General features: G+C 39.6%; 3 protein-coding genes across 3 annotated transcripts in view; 2 read left to right on the top strand and 1 right to left on the bottom strand.

The window, feature by feature from the left end:
• Nucleotides 1-1,808: 1,808 nt before the first annotated feature.
• On the top strand, nt 1,809-3,868 carry LOC140947851 (BTB/POZ domain-containing protein 6-like). The gene has a single exon (XM_073397051.1). It carries the CDS (start codon nt 1,867-1,869, stop codon nt 3,199-3,201), a length of 1,335 nt encoding a protein of 444 aa, XP_073253152.1. The 5' UTR covers nt 1,809-1,866; the 3' UTR covers nt 3,202-3,868.
• Nucleotides 3,869-4,501: 633 nt separating this feature from the next.
• Nucleotides 4,502-9,723, bottom strand: LOC140947870 (large ribosomal subunit protein uL22-like). Its single transcript, XM_073397083.1, has 7 exons — nt 9,704-9,723; nt 9,584-9,620; nt 8,570-8,714; nt 7,864-7,929; nt 7,282-7,359; nt 7,065-7,134; nt 4,502-5,673 (listed from the first exon to the last, which is right to left on the bottom strand). The coding sequence occupies exons 1-7, from the start codon at nt 9,717-9,719 to the stop codon at nt 5,453-5,455; spliced, it is 633 nt and encodes a 210-aa protein (XP_073253184.1). The 5' UTR covers nt 9,720-9,723; the 3' UTR covers nt 4,502-5,452.
• A 115-nt stretch (nt 9,724-9,838) lies between these two features.
• The window catches only part of LOC140947263 (gem-associated protein 5-like), a 31,254-nt gene continuing 26,665 nt past the window's right edge, over nt 9,839-14,427 (top strand). Inside the window, exons 1-5 of the mRNA XM_073396316.1 lie at nt 9,839-10,147; nt 11,462-11,516; nt 11,618-11,744; nt 12,571-12,707; nt 13,374-13,614. Of these exons, the coding sequence (XP_073252417.1) occupies nt 9,839-10,147; nt 11,462-11,516; nt 11,618-11,744; nt 12,571-12,707; nt 13,374-13,614 (869 nt within the window). The remainder of the gene's footprint in view (nt 10,148-11,461; nt 11,517-11,617; nt 11,745-12,570; nt 12,708-13,373; nt 13,615-14,427) is intronic.

The following is a 14,427-nucleotide window of genomic DNA, read 5'->3' as shown; positions in this document are numbered from 1 at the left end:
GATAAATAAAAAAGGCAGGCACAGCACTTTATAAGTTGCTTTTTATTACCAAAAAGTGAGCATCAAAAAATCATTTTATTTGTATCAGTATTCTTCTGTTAACATAATTAACTGAGTCTTTCCCCGAAACTGGTAGGTAAAACATTGTATATCATACATCTGAGGCTAATGCTGCAATGCATTTTTCCAACATCCCGAGACCCTAGCCTGTTCACAGGCGGGTTAATTTTCTAGCCTTTCAACTAAAAAGGGGGTACGTTGTTATCTTGTTCAAAAGAAGCAAATTTAACAGCAAACTGCTCTTTACGATTTTGAGCCAAGTCTTTCATGTGCCAGTCTTATCGTTACAGTGGACACGATAATACCGTTGACTAGAAATCTTGTACTAAACTCAGGAGATATGTACGTAATCAGAAATAACATCGCCCCCTTCCTCCTCCCGACTTAACTTTAAGATGGGACCATTTAACTTAGGTAAATTTCAGTTGGAATGTTGTACTGCATCTCTTCGTTCGGCAGAGAACTATGCTAAAGCAATAGAGAATAAAAGTGAATTTATTTAGTGATTCCACTGATAATTGATATCCTCATAGACCCATTAAGGCACTGAAAGTCTGCAAGGAGATTGTGGCAAAATAAGGGCAAGCGGGAGAGCTCCTTAACACTTGCTCTTTATTTTATTCATTTTTTATTTTGAACAATATTTATTCAGGGGTGCCCAGTTCAGCGAGGCTTGATTGAATGGGGCCCTGATGAAAAGAAAAAAACAACAACACAAAAAACAATAACACATTAAAAAGTTGGAACAACTAGGTATAGTGAAAGTATTGGAGGCTCAATTTGGCTTGGGTCTAAAGTGCCTTTTTAGGCCAAACCCAAACTTATTTAAATCATGCTCGCTCATCAGGGCACGGCCAGAGAAAGCGTGTTCCAGATCTTGGAGCTATAACTTGGCTCCGCTGAACCTGAAGGAGCCCTAGTACAGCTGTACTTAGTTTATAGTGAACATGTTCCACAAGCATTTAGATTCCCCAGCTTCTTCTGATCGCATAGAGGAGGAGAAACTGTTCAGTGGCGCTGGCATGGCGATGGCCACTTTTCATAAACTATTTAAGAAAGTTGTACAGAACAAGCTCCACGGCCTTCTCCCTGCTGTTAATACCCGTAGTTCGAACCTAAGAAACGCATGGAAATTTAGGCCCGTAATAACGACCAACGCCCTCAAAGCTTAAACTGTGTTCCTTATCTATAGTTTTAGAAGTTTCGATTGCTTTTTATCATATCGATTTTCTATTTTTTAACAAATAACAATTTTACTGTAGTGTATTCATGTATTGTTTCTTTTATTCGTTTCTTTCATTTGTCTTCATACATTAGCTTATTAGTGGTAGTATTTTAAATAATGATAATTATTTGTAAATAATCGCCTAATTCAACCTCTCAGTTGTGATGTGATCATAAATAAACTATCTTGTACCTCTTTGCAAGGCGGGGTAGATTTGGTCATTCATCATGATGCCATAGTGTTGCCCATTTTGCGGAGCGATTTTCGAGGGCTTTACAAATCGCCGAGAAGTCAGGCCGTAAGCCGCTGCAGCTACAGCTTTTAGATACTTTGTGGCTTTGTAATGGTAACCACTGTTACTGTCCTGCTCATGTATCCAGACTGCCTTATGAATTTATGCTATCTGAAGGGTTCGTGACCTCTTGATATTGCGTGATATTGTGCGACAGATCGCGTGACGTTTTTATATTGCGCGTGTGCGGGTATCATTTGTTGCCGGACTCAAAAGCGCGTTCAAAGGTGTAAAGGTTTAAAAAAAGGCGAGATATTTTGACTTCTTACCACAGGCCGACTAAACGAATATGCCTACCGAAACAAACTGGCAAACAGCAAGACCCACTATCAGAGAAAGAGCCAAGTTCATGCTCAACAACGATCGATTGAGCGATGTCAGGTTTGTTACTGCAAACAGCAATGGCAAAAGCGAAAGTAAGCAAGTGATTCGAGCTCACAAATTCATACTGGCGATTGGCAGTCCTGTGTTTGAAGCCATGTTTTACGGTGACCTGGCGGAGACTAAAGACACTATTGAACTGCCTGACTGTGATTACGAGAGTCTGTTGGAGTTGTTTCGTTACATTTACAGCGATGAAGTGAATTTGAGCGGAAGTAATGTGATGGGGGTGTTGTACTTGGCCAAGAAATACATTGTGCCTTCACTCACTGATAAATGCACGGAGTATCTGAAAGAAAAGTTGGATCCTTCCAATGTTTTCAGCATTCTGCCATGTTCACTGAAATATGAAGAAAAAGCCCTGGAAGATCGATGCTGGAGAGTGATTGAGAATCAGACCGAAGCGGCTGTGAAATCGGAAGGATTTGAGACAATTGAGAGGTCTTTACTTGAAGCAACAGTCGCAAGAGACACACTGACGATTAAGGAAGTAGCCTTGTTTAAAGCTGTAGATAGGTGGGCAACAAAACATTGCCAGAAGCAAAGTTTAGCAGTAGAAGGTAAATTAAAAAGAAGAATTCTGGGCGAAGAAGTAATAAAAGCAATACGCTTTCCAGTGATGACTGCAGAGGAGTTTGCTGATGTTGTTCTTGATACCAACATTCTTCGTACCAATGAAATAACCTCCCTTTTTAAGTTTTTCAACTCAGCATCGCCTTCTCCTGTGGAGTTTTCAACTACTCTGAGACGTGTACAAGGTACTGCCCTTCGCGAGATTCACCGATGTGGAAGGTTTCGATCGGTGGAAGAGAATGCTTGGATTTACTCTGGACACGACAAAAACCTTTTAGCGTTAGTTGTAGATCGAGACATCACTTTACATGGAGTCTGTTTGTTTGGCAGTAAAAACAACAGCTACACAGTTACATTGGAGGTGAAGGACACCACTAAAGGACCTAAAGACACAACTGTAGTGTCTAAATCAGGAAAGTATCTATCAAAACTTTTGGGGGGCTATTATGGGTATGAAGTTTTGTTCGACTCTGCCGCTTCTTTGAAAATGAATACCCGTTATCGAATTGAAGCGTTAATATGTGGCCCAGCATCTGAAAAAGGACATACTGGCATTCAAACTGTGACAAAGTGTGGCGTTACATTCACATTTGCTACGGGGCTTGGGTCATTCATTTTCGGTTCAACAGTTGCTACAGGTCAATTTCCCGAATTTCTGTTTTCTTGTTAGGTTATAGAGTTACAGTGAAACCTGTATTAAGCGGACACCGTATTTAGCGGACACCCTCTATTAAGCGGACAGTAGCCGAAGTCCCAAAATTTATTTCCCTTATTTACTTTAAATGAAACCTTTATTAAGCGGACACTTCTATTAAGCGGACGCGGACACCCTGTATTAAGCGGACACTACAGCATTCCCTGAGGGTGTCCGCCAATACAGGTTTCACTGCATAATATTTTCCCGCAAGTTCAGTCTGTTGGTCAGTCTGCGTACGCGGATTTAGAGACTTTTCACTATTATTTCAGATCTTACTTCCGAGGAGTCATCAACCACTTTTACTTAGTCAGAACTTGTAGTGCAGTATTAAAACATTTAAATGTAGGTACCTCATACTTACTTAGGAGTGCTCATTAAGACATAGCCTGCTTGAAAGAGCCGTCATCCAAGGAACACCATAGCTAATTTGCTTCATTTATAATGTATTACTATGATTTATTATTCCTTCAAAATATTTCCCCAATTCTGATTGATTAAAAGCACACGCATAATTCACCATAATCAGTTACTGATGACCAAATTTGGAAGAATTTTGTGTTTAACGAGGAAATGACGTCAAAAATGCAGCGTTCTTACAGGTTAAGGCACCGTTAACCGAGAAGACCTGGGGACGAGATTGAGTTGTTTTCGTTATAAAAACTAAAATGGCGGACACTTCACTCGTTGCAAGAGTAAGAACTACAGCTGGAACTAGGCGAAATAATAGCTAAAAACATAGCAAAAACAGCAAGAAGACAACTCGGAAGGCGACATCTGCTATTTAGAGAATATTTGCGGAGCTGGATAAACCTAAACGTAAACTATCGAAGATAAACTTAACATCGATGCAGGTAAGCTTGTTTTAGCTGTTTTTAAACTAGGAATTATTTTGAATGAATAATAAAACAATTATTGAATTCGGCTTTCGTATCTTACGAAGAATTATGGAGATCTCGGAGGGTGTTATCCGCCTCGGCCTACGGACTCGACGGATAACACCCTCCTCGATCTCCATAATTCTTCATAAGATACTCAGCCTCATTCATTAATTGTTAAATATGTGCACCTTATTGATTACGTTGCTAAACATTGCTAGACTACGAGTAGTCCCCCAATTTTCCTCAGGGATAGTAGAGCGAGCGAAACGCGAGCGGGCGTGAAAATCACCCCACGCGTGTCGCCTTTTCTCGCGTGGGGTGATTTTCACGCGCGCTCGCGTTTCGCTCGCTCTACTATCCCTGAGGAAAAAAGGGGGACTACTCGTAGTCTAAACGTTGCTAGCTAATTCATTCTTAGGCCCAATTGCCAGCCGCTCAGTTGTTATCCCCACTTCTCGGGGAGAACAAGACCAGACCCCAGAGCGGCAGAAATCCAGCGTAATTCACTCTTTACCTGAGTTTCGTTTCTGTAGTACGCACAAGGAGAAAGAGTGTCCCGCGGGACCTTGCAGTTGGAGACGACACCTTGTTACTGCTCAAAAAGGAAAAAAATGAGTTATGGTTCAAAAGGTAGCGCCGGTTACGGTAAAGTTATCGCGCGTTTCTCAACGAGAAGTCATACATGGAAACGGTTGCTGTACAGGCTATGAAAAAGGACGTTTCGGGGTAAGAGGTAATGGTTATAAGATGTTTTTTCTTTCTCTTTCAGTTCCATCTGAAAATTGGGTCCCATTTTATTGCGAAAACTACCGTGACAATAACCAAATAATCTAAACTCGTTATAGGGGAAAATGACCATCACAAATTGTCACGATTGCAAGTACATGAAGGAAATCAATGCATTCTTTGTCCCCAGCAAGAAAGTCTACAAAACTACAAGAAAAAGCTAAAGTACATTTCGTATTATTGATACACCCTTTTCTTTTTCTGTAACCAATGTTTCATGGCTTGCTTTTCGATCCTAAACTATACCCTGCTGTTTTCGTGTTTTAACTCAAGTTACGACTGCAGTGGAATTTTAGCGTGGAGTCGAGATGTGCCTCAACGAAAAAAAGTACTGTTTTCACATCCTTGGGGTAACAAATTAAAAATGAGACGGCCTGCACTTCCTTGTTTTTTGTTGGGAAAAAAAAACATGGTGGTTCTCTATTTCCTTTTCTTTTTCTTCTTTCTTTTTCCAAGCAGAAGAACATCACACTTTCCCATACTTTGCACGCTCGTATTAATGGGGCAACTTGCGCAGATGACCAGATATCATAATGCGGCAAAATTCAATCCAATTTATTTCACCACCAAGCTAAAGAGTTCACAATGTGTCTTGGATGTCGTTGAATCTCCTCCAGTTCATTCATGTGTTTTAATCTTCTTTTAATGTTTTTCTCTTTTCCAGTGCCCTCTTTCAGTACAAGGAAATAGTGGCAGAATTTCTTTTCCTGAATACCAAATCTTCCCCTCCCGTGCATGCGGATTTTCTTTATGTATCTTCCTTTGCCGACAAATGATTCTGCTGCAAGAATTAAATGTAAAACAGCTGAGAAATGAGATTACCTTTGTACCGTACAATACGCTGATCGATCGACTTTTGCATTAGAGTTTTAAAAATTAGTGTTTCCTGTCTGGTTCACAGGCCATTTCTCCATTGAATGGAGCTGAAACAAGACAGGAAACACACTGAATCAGAAAACGTGCTATGGCTGGTAAAAGTTAAGGCACAAGGAGCACACATTTCATGAGTGATTATCATCTGGGTCGGGAACCACAATTGCCCGAAGGCTGACATCTTCGGTAAACAAAGCTTAGCAATCACAACCCTGGTTGTTCAAAGTTTTTGATAGCGCTATCACCCCGATAAAAATCTATTCATTGGAGAGCGCAATTGGTTTCCCTAATAATTATCTGCTGGATAGTTATTTATCCATCAGATAGCGCTATCCAACGATTGAACAACTGGGGCCAGCCCTTTAACCTGCAGCAACAGCAAGATCAATCATTTTCAAGGGTTCTTACTGGACCCAATACTGGACTGAGAATCTAAACTCATCTGGACCCTGTTCACAACTGGGTTGTTCCGCGACTTCACACTTATGCTTCTGCTATACTCAGTTTTAAAATGCCTGAACATGCATGTAAATAGCCTTTGCCCACAAAGAATCCTGGTGGTGAACAGCCTTTCCTTTTTGGCGATACACAGGCTAATACATATAATCCATGACCGAGTCCTTTGTGAGAGATTTAAGGCTTATTTTTTATCTAGTTCCTTATTTATCTGTTCATTATTGTTACAAATGATGAAGTACATAATAAATATTATATAGTTTGCTTCTGAAATAGTTATAGTTGAGGGAAATGTAGGTCCGTTTACAACCACCCTGGCTATACACAGACATGGACAACTGAAATCTCAAAAATTAGTCTAGCATTAGCGCATAATAGTAATTAGTAAAATCCAACTAGTGGTCTATTAACAATGCTGTTCTGATTGGTTGAGCTACTACTAGGCTATATGTTATAGCCCACTTGTAGTGAAAAGCACAGGCTTTGTGGAAGCAAAAAAGCATTAGTCTAGTACTGTCTAGCTTTAACTAGCTAAAGTTGTTTCGTCTCGATATTTTTGACCAGCTAGTTGGACTTTACTAAAACAATATTTATTATTCCTCTCGCCCTCAGGGCTTCTGAGTCAATAGCCCATTCTGCCTTCGGCCTCGTGGGCTATTGACTCAGAGGCCATTCAGAGGCTATTGTTAAATAGCAAGCTGGTGGCTGACCTATGCCATTACAGTAATACATGTAGTTTTCTAGAGACAACTATTGCAAAAGCTAAAGATTAAAGCACTAAAGTCTAGTAAAGTCATCTTGTTTCACACTCACTCTGAAGCTACTACGGTATATCATACTTACCAATCCACAAATGCGTCTTGTCTTCTATTCCATGTTTCTCTTGAGCTATAGCCTGGGCATCTTCAATTGCCTAAATCAGAGAAGAATTGTATAGCAACAATTACAAATTCTCTACAACATTAATGTAAAAAATAATCGATTTGGAACCTTGAATTCAGTAGGGAAATTTTGACTTAATAATTATTATATTGGGGATGGATATAGCTGCCAAACTTACCTTTTTTATAAACATTGCTGGTCGTTTGGGAGAAAATGTCATCTGTTTGATGGCTTCCTCAACAGGGAGTCCTCTGATCTAGAGGTGAAAGAAATTTTCTGTGCTGAGATTAATTCATATAACAATGTAAATTAAGAATACTTAAGAAGTGACCAAAGCAAACTCCCCCCCCCCCCCCCCTGCAAAGTGGCTTCAATAGTGGTATACCTACAAACTCTAATACATAAGCTGTGAATCCAAAGCCTGCAAATCAAAAACGTAGATCTTGTCCCAGCTTTTACCTGCAGAGGGCAATAAACTCCATGTGGGAAAAGTCCCTGTGAGTGATCATACTATACACTGCACTCCCATCGGATTTTTTAATTGAATCATTTTTGTAATCGATTCATGGGAACTTAAGAAGTTTTTACAATGCCTTTGAAAACGTACAGTATATCTTCAGACACTCATCTCCTAATTATGTCAGGGTCCTCTCTGAAAAATACTACCACTCATGGATTTTTACACACAAGAATCCTGTAGAACATCATTTTTATGGCACACCAAGGTATTGGTATGCACAGCAGTGATAAATTATTCTACCTGTGCTGCAACTAGATTCATCTTGATAGGACTGCATCTTAGTTCTCTTACACAGTGATGAATGGTCTAGGGAAAAAACAACATAAGTATTGTGATTTGAGATTAAAGGTAATGCCTAATTAGTGGTAAAGACTCTCTGCAAAAAACCTTGTAAGGAAAAATGCAGAGCATCAGGGAAGCAGTTTAAAACCAAGATATACTTTGCTGGGACTAGTGGAAAAGCTGGATGTTAATAACTACAACAGAAACAACTAGGAAATTTGAAGTTTGGCAAAACCTCTGTACTCAAAAGAAATTTTTTACTTTTTCCATGTAGCATGAGAAAATGAATTAGTGACATCTCCCATACAATACACCTACAGTAAATCATTAAGAAGGAAATCTTACCTAACTTCTCCCCAGTAAAGCTTTCTTATAATATAGACAAGGTAATAATAATCTAAAGCCCAAAAAACTGAAACTTCAGAATTTTATGCAGCAGAGCTGTTGCCTTGTATATTCTCTTGAATAGCATCAATATAGTATTTTCTGTTTCTTTTTTTCAGCAAATTAATTTTACTTAAATTGCTGTCAGACAAGTTGTTCTGACCATGAAACATTATGATATCATGTTATTTTCTTTTCCAAAAGAAAACTTTGCCTCAGCAGCACTCCCAGTTGAAAAAACCAGACCATTTCTTGCCCTTGTAATTGTATAGAGGGTTACCTCTCTTGGTGGTTCAGGGATTCCTTTTTCCTCTTCAATTTCAGCATCAGTCTTTCCCCATATTTCTCTTGTAACTGAGAAAGTAGCAGAGTGGTCTGTACTGGTATGGAACTTGGATGAAAGTAATGGCCCCAAATGTAAGTTCCTGATTAGTAAAAAAAGAAACATCAAGTAACAACACTCAGAAAAATAATATAAAGCTGTAGGTTCAAAGGACAATACATGACTGTAGTCCCACAGAGGAACAGAAATTAAACTTATCATTAACAGTGTTGGTCTGCAAGAATGAAGAATGATGGGTACTTGAGAAATGTTTACATTCTGAATGTTGAAATTTGTATTTGCATGTACACTTTTGCTGAGGCCACTCACACACCTCTGTGGGACACAAAGAATTATTTTCAAGCCTTTGAAAAAAAGTAAATGGAAACCCTCCCCCCCCCCCCCCCCACCTCCCCAACCCCTAATTATTCTTCACTAATAAATGATAGACTGTATTAATCAATCACAACTGTAAAGCTTCGTGTGAACTGATCCGTGATGGTTTATTTACCAACTGGAAGTTCAGATTTGATTCTGATCCTCAGCTGCATGACCTCCAACCTTCTTGTACTCTAACTTTTCCACTTTGTATGCTAGTTCTTTATGGAGAACTGATACCATCGTCGTTTCTAAATTAAATACCCCCCCCCCCGTCCTAAAATAAGCCTCTGTCTCTATTAAGCGCCTCCTTAAATGGGCTTCAAAAAAATAAAACCCCAGGGGGGGGGGGGGTCTTAAAGTGGATCAATTGATCACGCAAAATTCTATGTTTCTACCTTGAATCCCCTGCCGAATCCCGGTATTCTGAAATCTAGCCGAATATCTTTACAGACATTAATTACATTTTTCATTTGAGCATATGAAACATCCAGGTCATGCAATTTTACGTGTGCAGCTTCACTATTAAATCACTGTAATAAACTGCAGTATAACCTAAAAGAGTACAATGTCAGTAATCAAGCCTAAATTTACCTCAATTGAAATTGCACGACCCTCAGAAACCCTTCAACTGTAAAGAAAATGTTTAAAAATTAGACTGAAGTAGGGATAACCTAGGCAAACAAAGCCAACAAGTCTGCAGAAGTCGCATACCCCTGAGGGCGGCCATCTTGTTTCCGCGATGAATTTACCCAAGAGGTTATGTAAGTACCACTATTGTGTCCAGAAACCAGCTGCTTACTATGGTGACCAGTCTCCTCGCGGTATCTTCACGTTTCGCGGTCCAAGATGGCCGAAGATTCGTGGAAGTTCGTTTTTCTGGCCTCACCAAATTGGTACTGTAGCGGTGTAGCGGACTGCAGTTTGACTAAGATATACGCCTTTGGGGCAAGGAACTGCGTGTATCTTTTGGACGTCAGCTGGGACAAGCCCGTTTTTCACGGACAGCTGGTCGGTCATACCGAGCGAGTGTCAAGCGTGTGTTTTTCAAAGCACAAACTGCACGCGAATTTTGTGGCTAGTGGCTCCGACGATAAAACAGTTAAAATATGGGATACAGAGACGAAGCTAAAACTGTTGGAACATAAGGCGCATAACGTAAGAACTGTAATTTTTGTTTTTCAAATTATGTTTATTTATTTTCTCTCTGGAAAATATTCAAAATAACCCATGTGGCAGCGGAGAGTTCACTGAAAATGAAAGCCTGCTGAAAGCTAGACTGACATCCAGCTTACTTCATTGTTTTATAGTATGTTGTACTTTATTCCCTTATTGGACTTAAAAATCTTTTGCGCTTTTGCTGCAACTGCGAAAGAAAAGTCGTCACTTGCTTGTTTTCAACGAGGTTACATAAACAGCTAATTAAGGCTACGCTCATACTATAGCTTTTCGAGCCAGCACAAAAAGCTATTCGATATAGTATGAACAGCAATAGCCTCATACCGATACAAGTCGTTCACACACATCAAACAAAATGGGTGCCTCTCCTTCCGGTTTTAGACGCAATTTTGATTGACAGTTAAGTGAACATGTAACAATGAGGAATGGACACATGTGTTTTGAGTCTTTTGCTTTGAGAACAGTTGAGTTAATATTTCTGTGTTTTATCATGTTGAATTAGTGTTCACATTTAACAGTCGACTCCTCAACATAATTTATGCTGGGACAGTTGGCCGAGAGGGCTTGGTGAGCTTAATCCCAGTCCTACACATGTAACTTTTCCCTCTGTCGATTTCTGGTCCTTACTGTTACTTATTTACTTCCGTGATAGTCTGAATTGTTGTTCTCACTACACCAAAGTGTGACACAAAACCTACTATTTATCCAATATGTGACACTCCATTTTCGAGATTGGCACAGCTCAGCTTTGCAGAAGCCCTATCCGGTATGATTTTCATGGTATAGTCTGAACATAGCCTAAACAAAATACTTCCCCTCCTATCCCCCCCCCCCCCATCCCCCACTATTGTAATGGGAGGAGAAGAGGGGGGCAATCTGATTCTCAACATTAAACAAGACTACAAATGCTTGGTCACTAATTTTATGTTGGAAATTATTTCACTTTTTATATTGATAAAAAGCAGAATATTCCCTTGCCTGCAAACTAGTTTTACTTCAATGTTTCTTTTTGGAAAATGATATACATGCATCAAGCATCAACCAATTTCACCGGATGAAAGAGAACTTTTAATACCACAGGCTCAAATTATGCTGGAAAGCAAAATGCATGGGATAATTTTAAAGGTTTAGTTAAAAAAGCCTTGAGAAATGAAGGCTTAGTATACAGTCACGTACTGCTTAAAATTGCAAAGAACAGATTTTGTGAAATCCCCTCCTATTTGCAGTGTTTTCCTAGATATTTTTATGTATATTTTGTTTTGATTAATTTTATTTCGCCTTTTTGTTTTGAAGGCAAAGGTCACCTGCCTAACGTGGTCTCCAGTAATCACAGACCTTGTTGTATCAGGTACAGTAAGAAGAATTTTTCTCTTACAGCTACAGTTGATGTGTAACCAGCACACTATAGATAAAGTGATGTATGATTTCCATACTTTGCCCAATATAAAGGTGATGAAAAAGGACAGATCATCGCCTGGAGATATGAAGAAGGGAATGTGTTTGGTGGTACCCCTGTACAGGACCACATATTTTCAATGGCTCTGTCTTATTTGTCTGAAAGTGAACTGGCAGTCGGGTAAGTTTAAAGCTCAATTACCGGTATGTTAAATAAATATATGAACTGTCTGGTTAATATAATTATCCTGAAACTTTTCACTCTCATAAGTCAGATTATATGTCATTTAATAACCATGACTTAAGTCCCCCTGACAGAAGGTGTTTACTAAACCATTCTCTCTGGGGAATTTTGCTTGAAAAAGCTTTCAGAAGCTAATCTAGTAACTGTCTGGCCATACAGAGCCAAAACTTCCCAAAATGCCATTTATAGGTTGAGCACTTCATAGCCTTCTTATCTTTGCCAGAAGCAAGAACTTTTCTTTTACCTCTTGTTTTCTTTTGCTTTTCTTAAGCCGTTTTTTTTTCTTTCGCTGGGCATTTAGTAGCCTTTATTTTGGTGAGAAAAGTTTCAGGAAAACTTTTAGTATCACAGGATTTGATGGAAGGAAGAACAGGTGGTTAGTGGAACAAGATTTTCATTGGCATTTTTGGGTCAACTTTGCGTGGTCTTTGACTGGATTGTGCTCATTCTGGCATGGTTTTAAAGATCTGTGCACAAGGTAGAGATGACAAAGTTGTCCTTGACCATTAAAACTGATGATGTCACAGGCACCATAAGGGATGTGGATCCACACAGGCAGGCATTTGACCATTGGTCGACAAATGACTTGCCCTGACAAGTTTAATGGTGCCATTTTTAAGCTAATATTTAGTAGGCCACTAAAGTACATTGTACACTGTAAACGCTACTAGTAATGTGTAGGTACACTGACTCCCTTTAATTTGAGGAGAAATCAAAGTTGACCAATGTTGACTGGCATTTTCATTCTGTTTATATTTCTTAGGTACAAGAGTGGTCTAATATTGTTGCTGAATGTGTCAAGTGAGGGAGGTCTCACAATCATACACAAATTGCAAGGACATACCAGTGAAATTCACAGCCTGGCTTTTTGTCCTACCCCAAAAGAACACATTGATTTTGGTACATGTTACATGCATTTTTAAAAAAAACCTGCTTCTGATGTAACAGTCTTTGTTGTACGTTTTAATCCTTCCTCAAGTTAAACCAGAATTTCCTTTCTTTACTATGAATTAATGGAGCTAAGAAGACAAAAGTACATGTAATTTCTGAAGCAAACTAACTTGTGAACTGATTATTTCCACGGGATCACAGTTATTAATAAGGGCCTGTCAAAAAAGGCATAAGTGATGACTGATAACTACTTTTAGGAACAGACTTCTAAGCAGCCTACAGTTAAAATGGTACTGTACCTAACAAATGTATGACCACACCCTTAACCATATTTCTGGTCACATTTTTTTTAGCAAAAACATCTTTTACCTCACAATCACTAAATTATTTCTGAAAACCTCTTTAATACAATACAAGAACCTTGCTTATTTTACCAGATTTTATTTCCGCATGAGTGGTATCAATCAAAACAGGATTTCACATCAAACAGTTGCTGCAAAATTTTGAGCGTACATGTACAGTTTGTATCTCTGTAAGTGATTTTTTGGATGGGCATGCCAAACAAAATATGTTAGAAGATTGTAAGTTAGATCAAGAAAAATAAGAATGGTTACTCGGTACATCTACAAGGTTATCTGTACTAAGTGTCCGGAGCAAAATTCTCGAATTTTTCAGGTCCACTGCAGGACAAGACAAATGCCGCTAAAGGGCACTTGTTAGTATCTGGAAGTAGAGACCAAACGGTAAGGTTATGGGATACAGCACAAGGCAAGGTACTATCAGTCAAACAGTTGCCAAAACGATCAGGACAGAGATGGAAAGACAAGCATGATTCACACTGGGCCAAGGACAGGCTGTGGCTGAGTCTTTGTTGGCCTGTAGCATCACCTGGCCATGTTATTAGTAGTGGACAAGGGTAAGTAGAATGGTATCAATTCCAGGTAAATTGTAAGTTTTAAATATCTTATTATCCACTCCCCTTAGGGCTTTTCAGGGATAATTTACAACACTGGTTGGGGCACTTTGCCAGACTGCTTAAGGTGCAGTTTACAAGTAATGAAGGAATGAGTAATGATGCCCCCATTCATGAGTGTGAAAGTGGGATAGACTACTACACCAGGCACTACGTGCCCTGCTCTTCACGAAGAGTGTGTGCGTTCGTTAACGTCCCACAGATTTATTACATGTGCAAGGGCATGGAGACGGAACCTACGGTTTATCATCCTTATCTGAGAGGACAAGAAAGTCTAACCGTTTGCTGATGTTATTACAAAGGCAGCATTATCTCTTCAGTTATTTAAAGACCCTGAGAGTTGGTCCGGCCTGGGTTTGAACCTACAGCCTCCCGCTCAGCAGACAGGCGCTAATCTCATTGAGCTAACTGGGCGGCAGTAATAATGTGATTGTCAGCAACATTTTTCTGCTTCCTGATTAGGCCATGTGGGGAGAGCCCTCATTTGCTGATTGGGAGACATGGACTCAAACCCAGTCCAGCCCAACAACCAGGGTCTTAAAGAACCTGGCGAGATCATCAGGAGACTGTGTTATTGTTGGCCTTATCTCCTTCATCCTTTCTTATCAATGGAATGGGACGTACAGTGTAGAAGAAACCTCACTCTTGTTCTAAAAGAGTAGGGGAGGTAGATACTGGTGGTTTGGACCATTTCTTTTATGGGGGAGGGGACTGTTACAAGCCCACAGTAATTCGCTTCTTGCCATTGCAGTGACC

This window comes from Porites lutea, chromosome 9 (genome assembly GCF_958299795.1).
Source record: "Porites lutea chromosome 9, jaPorLute2.1, whole genome shotgun sequence".
NCBI classification, from domain to species: domain Eukaryota; kingdom Metazoa; phylum Cnidaria; class Anthozoa; order Scleractinia; family Poritidae; genus Porites; species Porites lutea.
The sequence above is the reverse complement of the archived record's forward strand: the minus strand, read 5'-3'. Positions and strand labels throughout refer to the sequence as shown.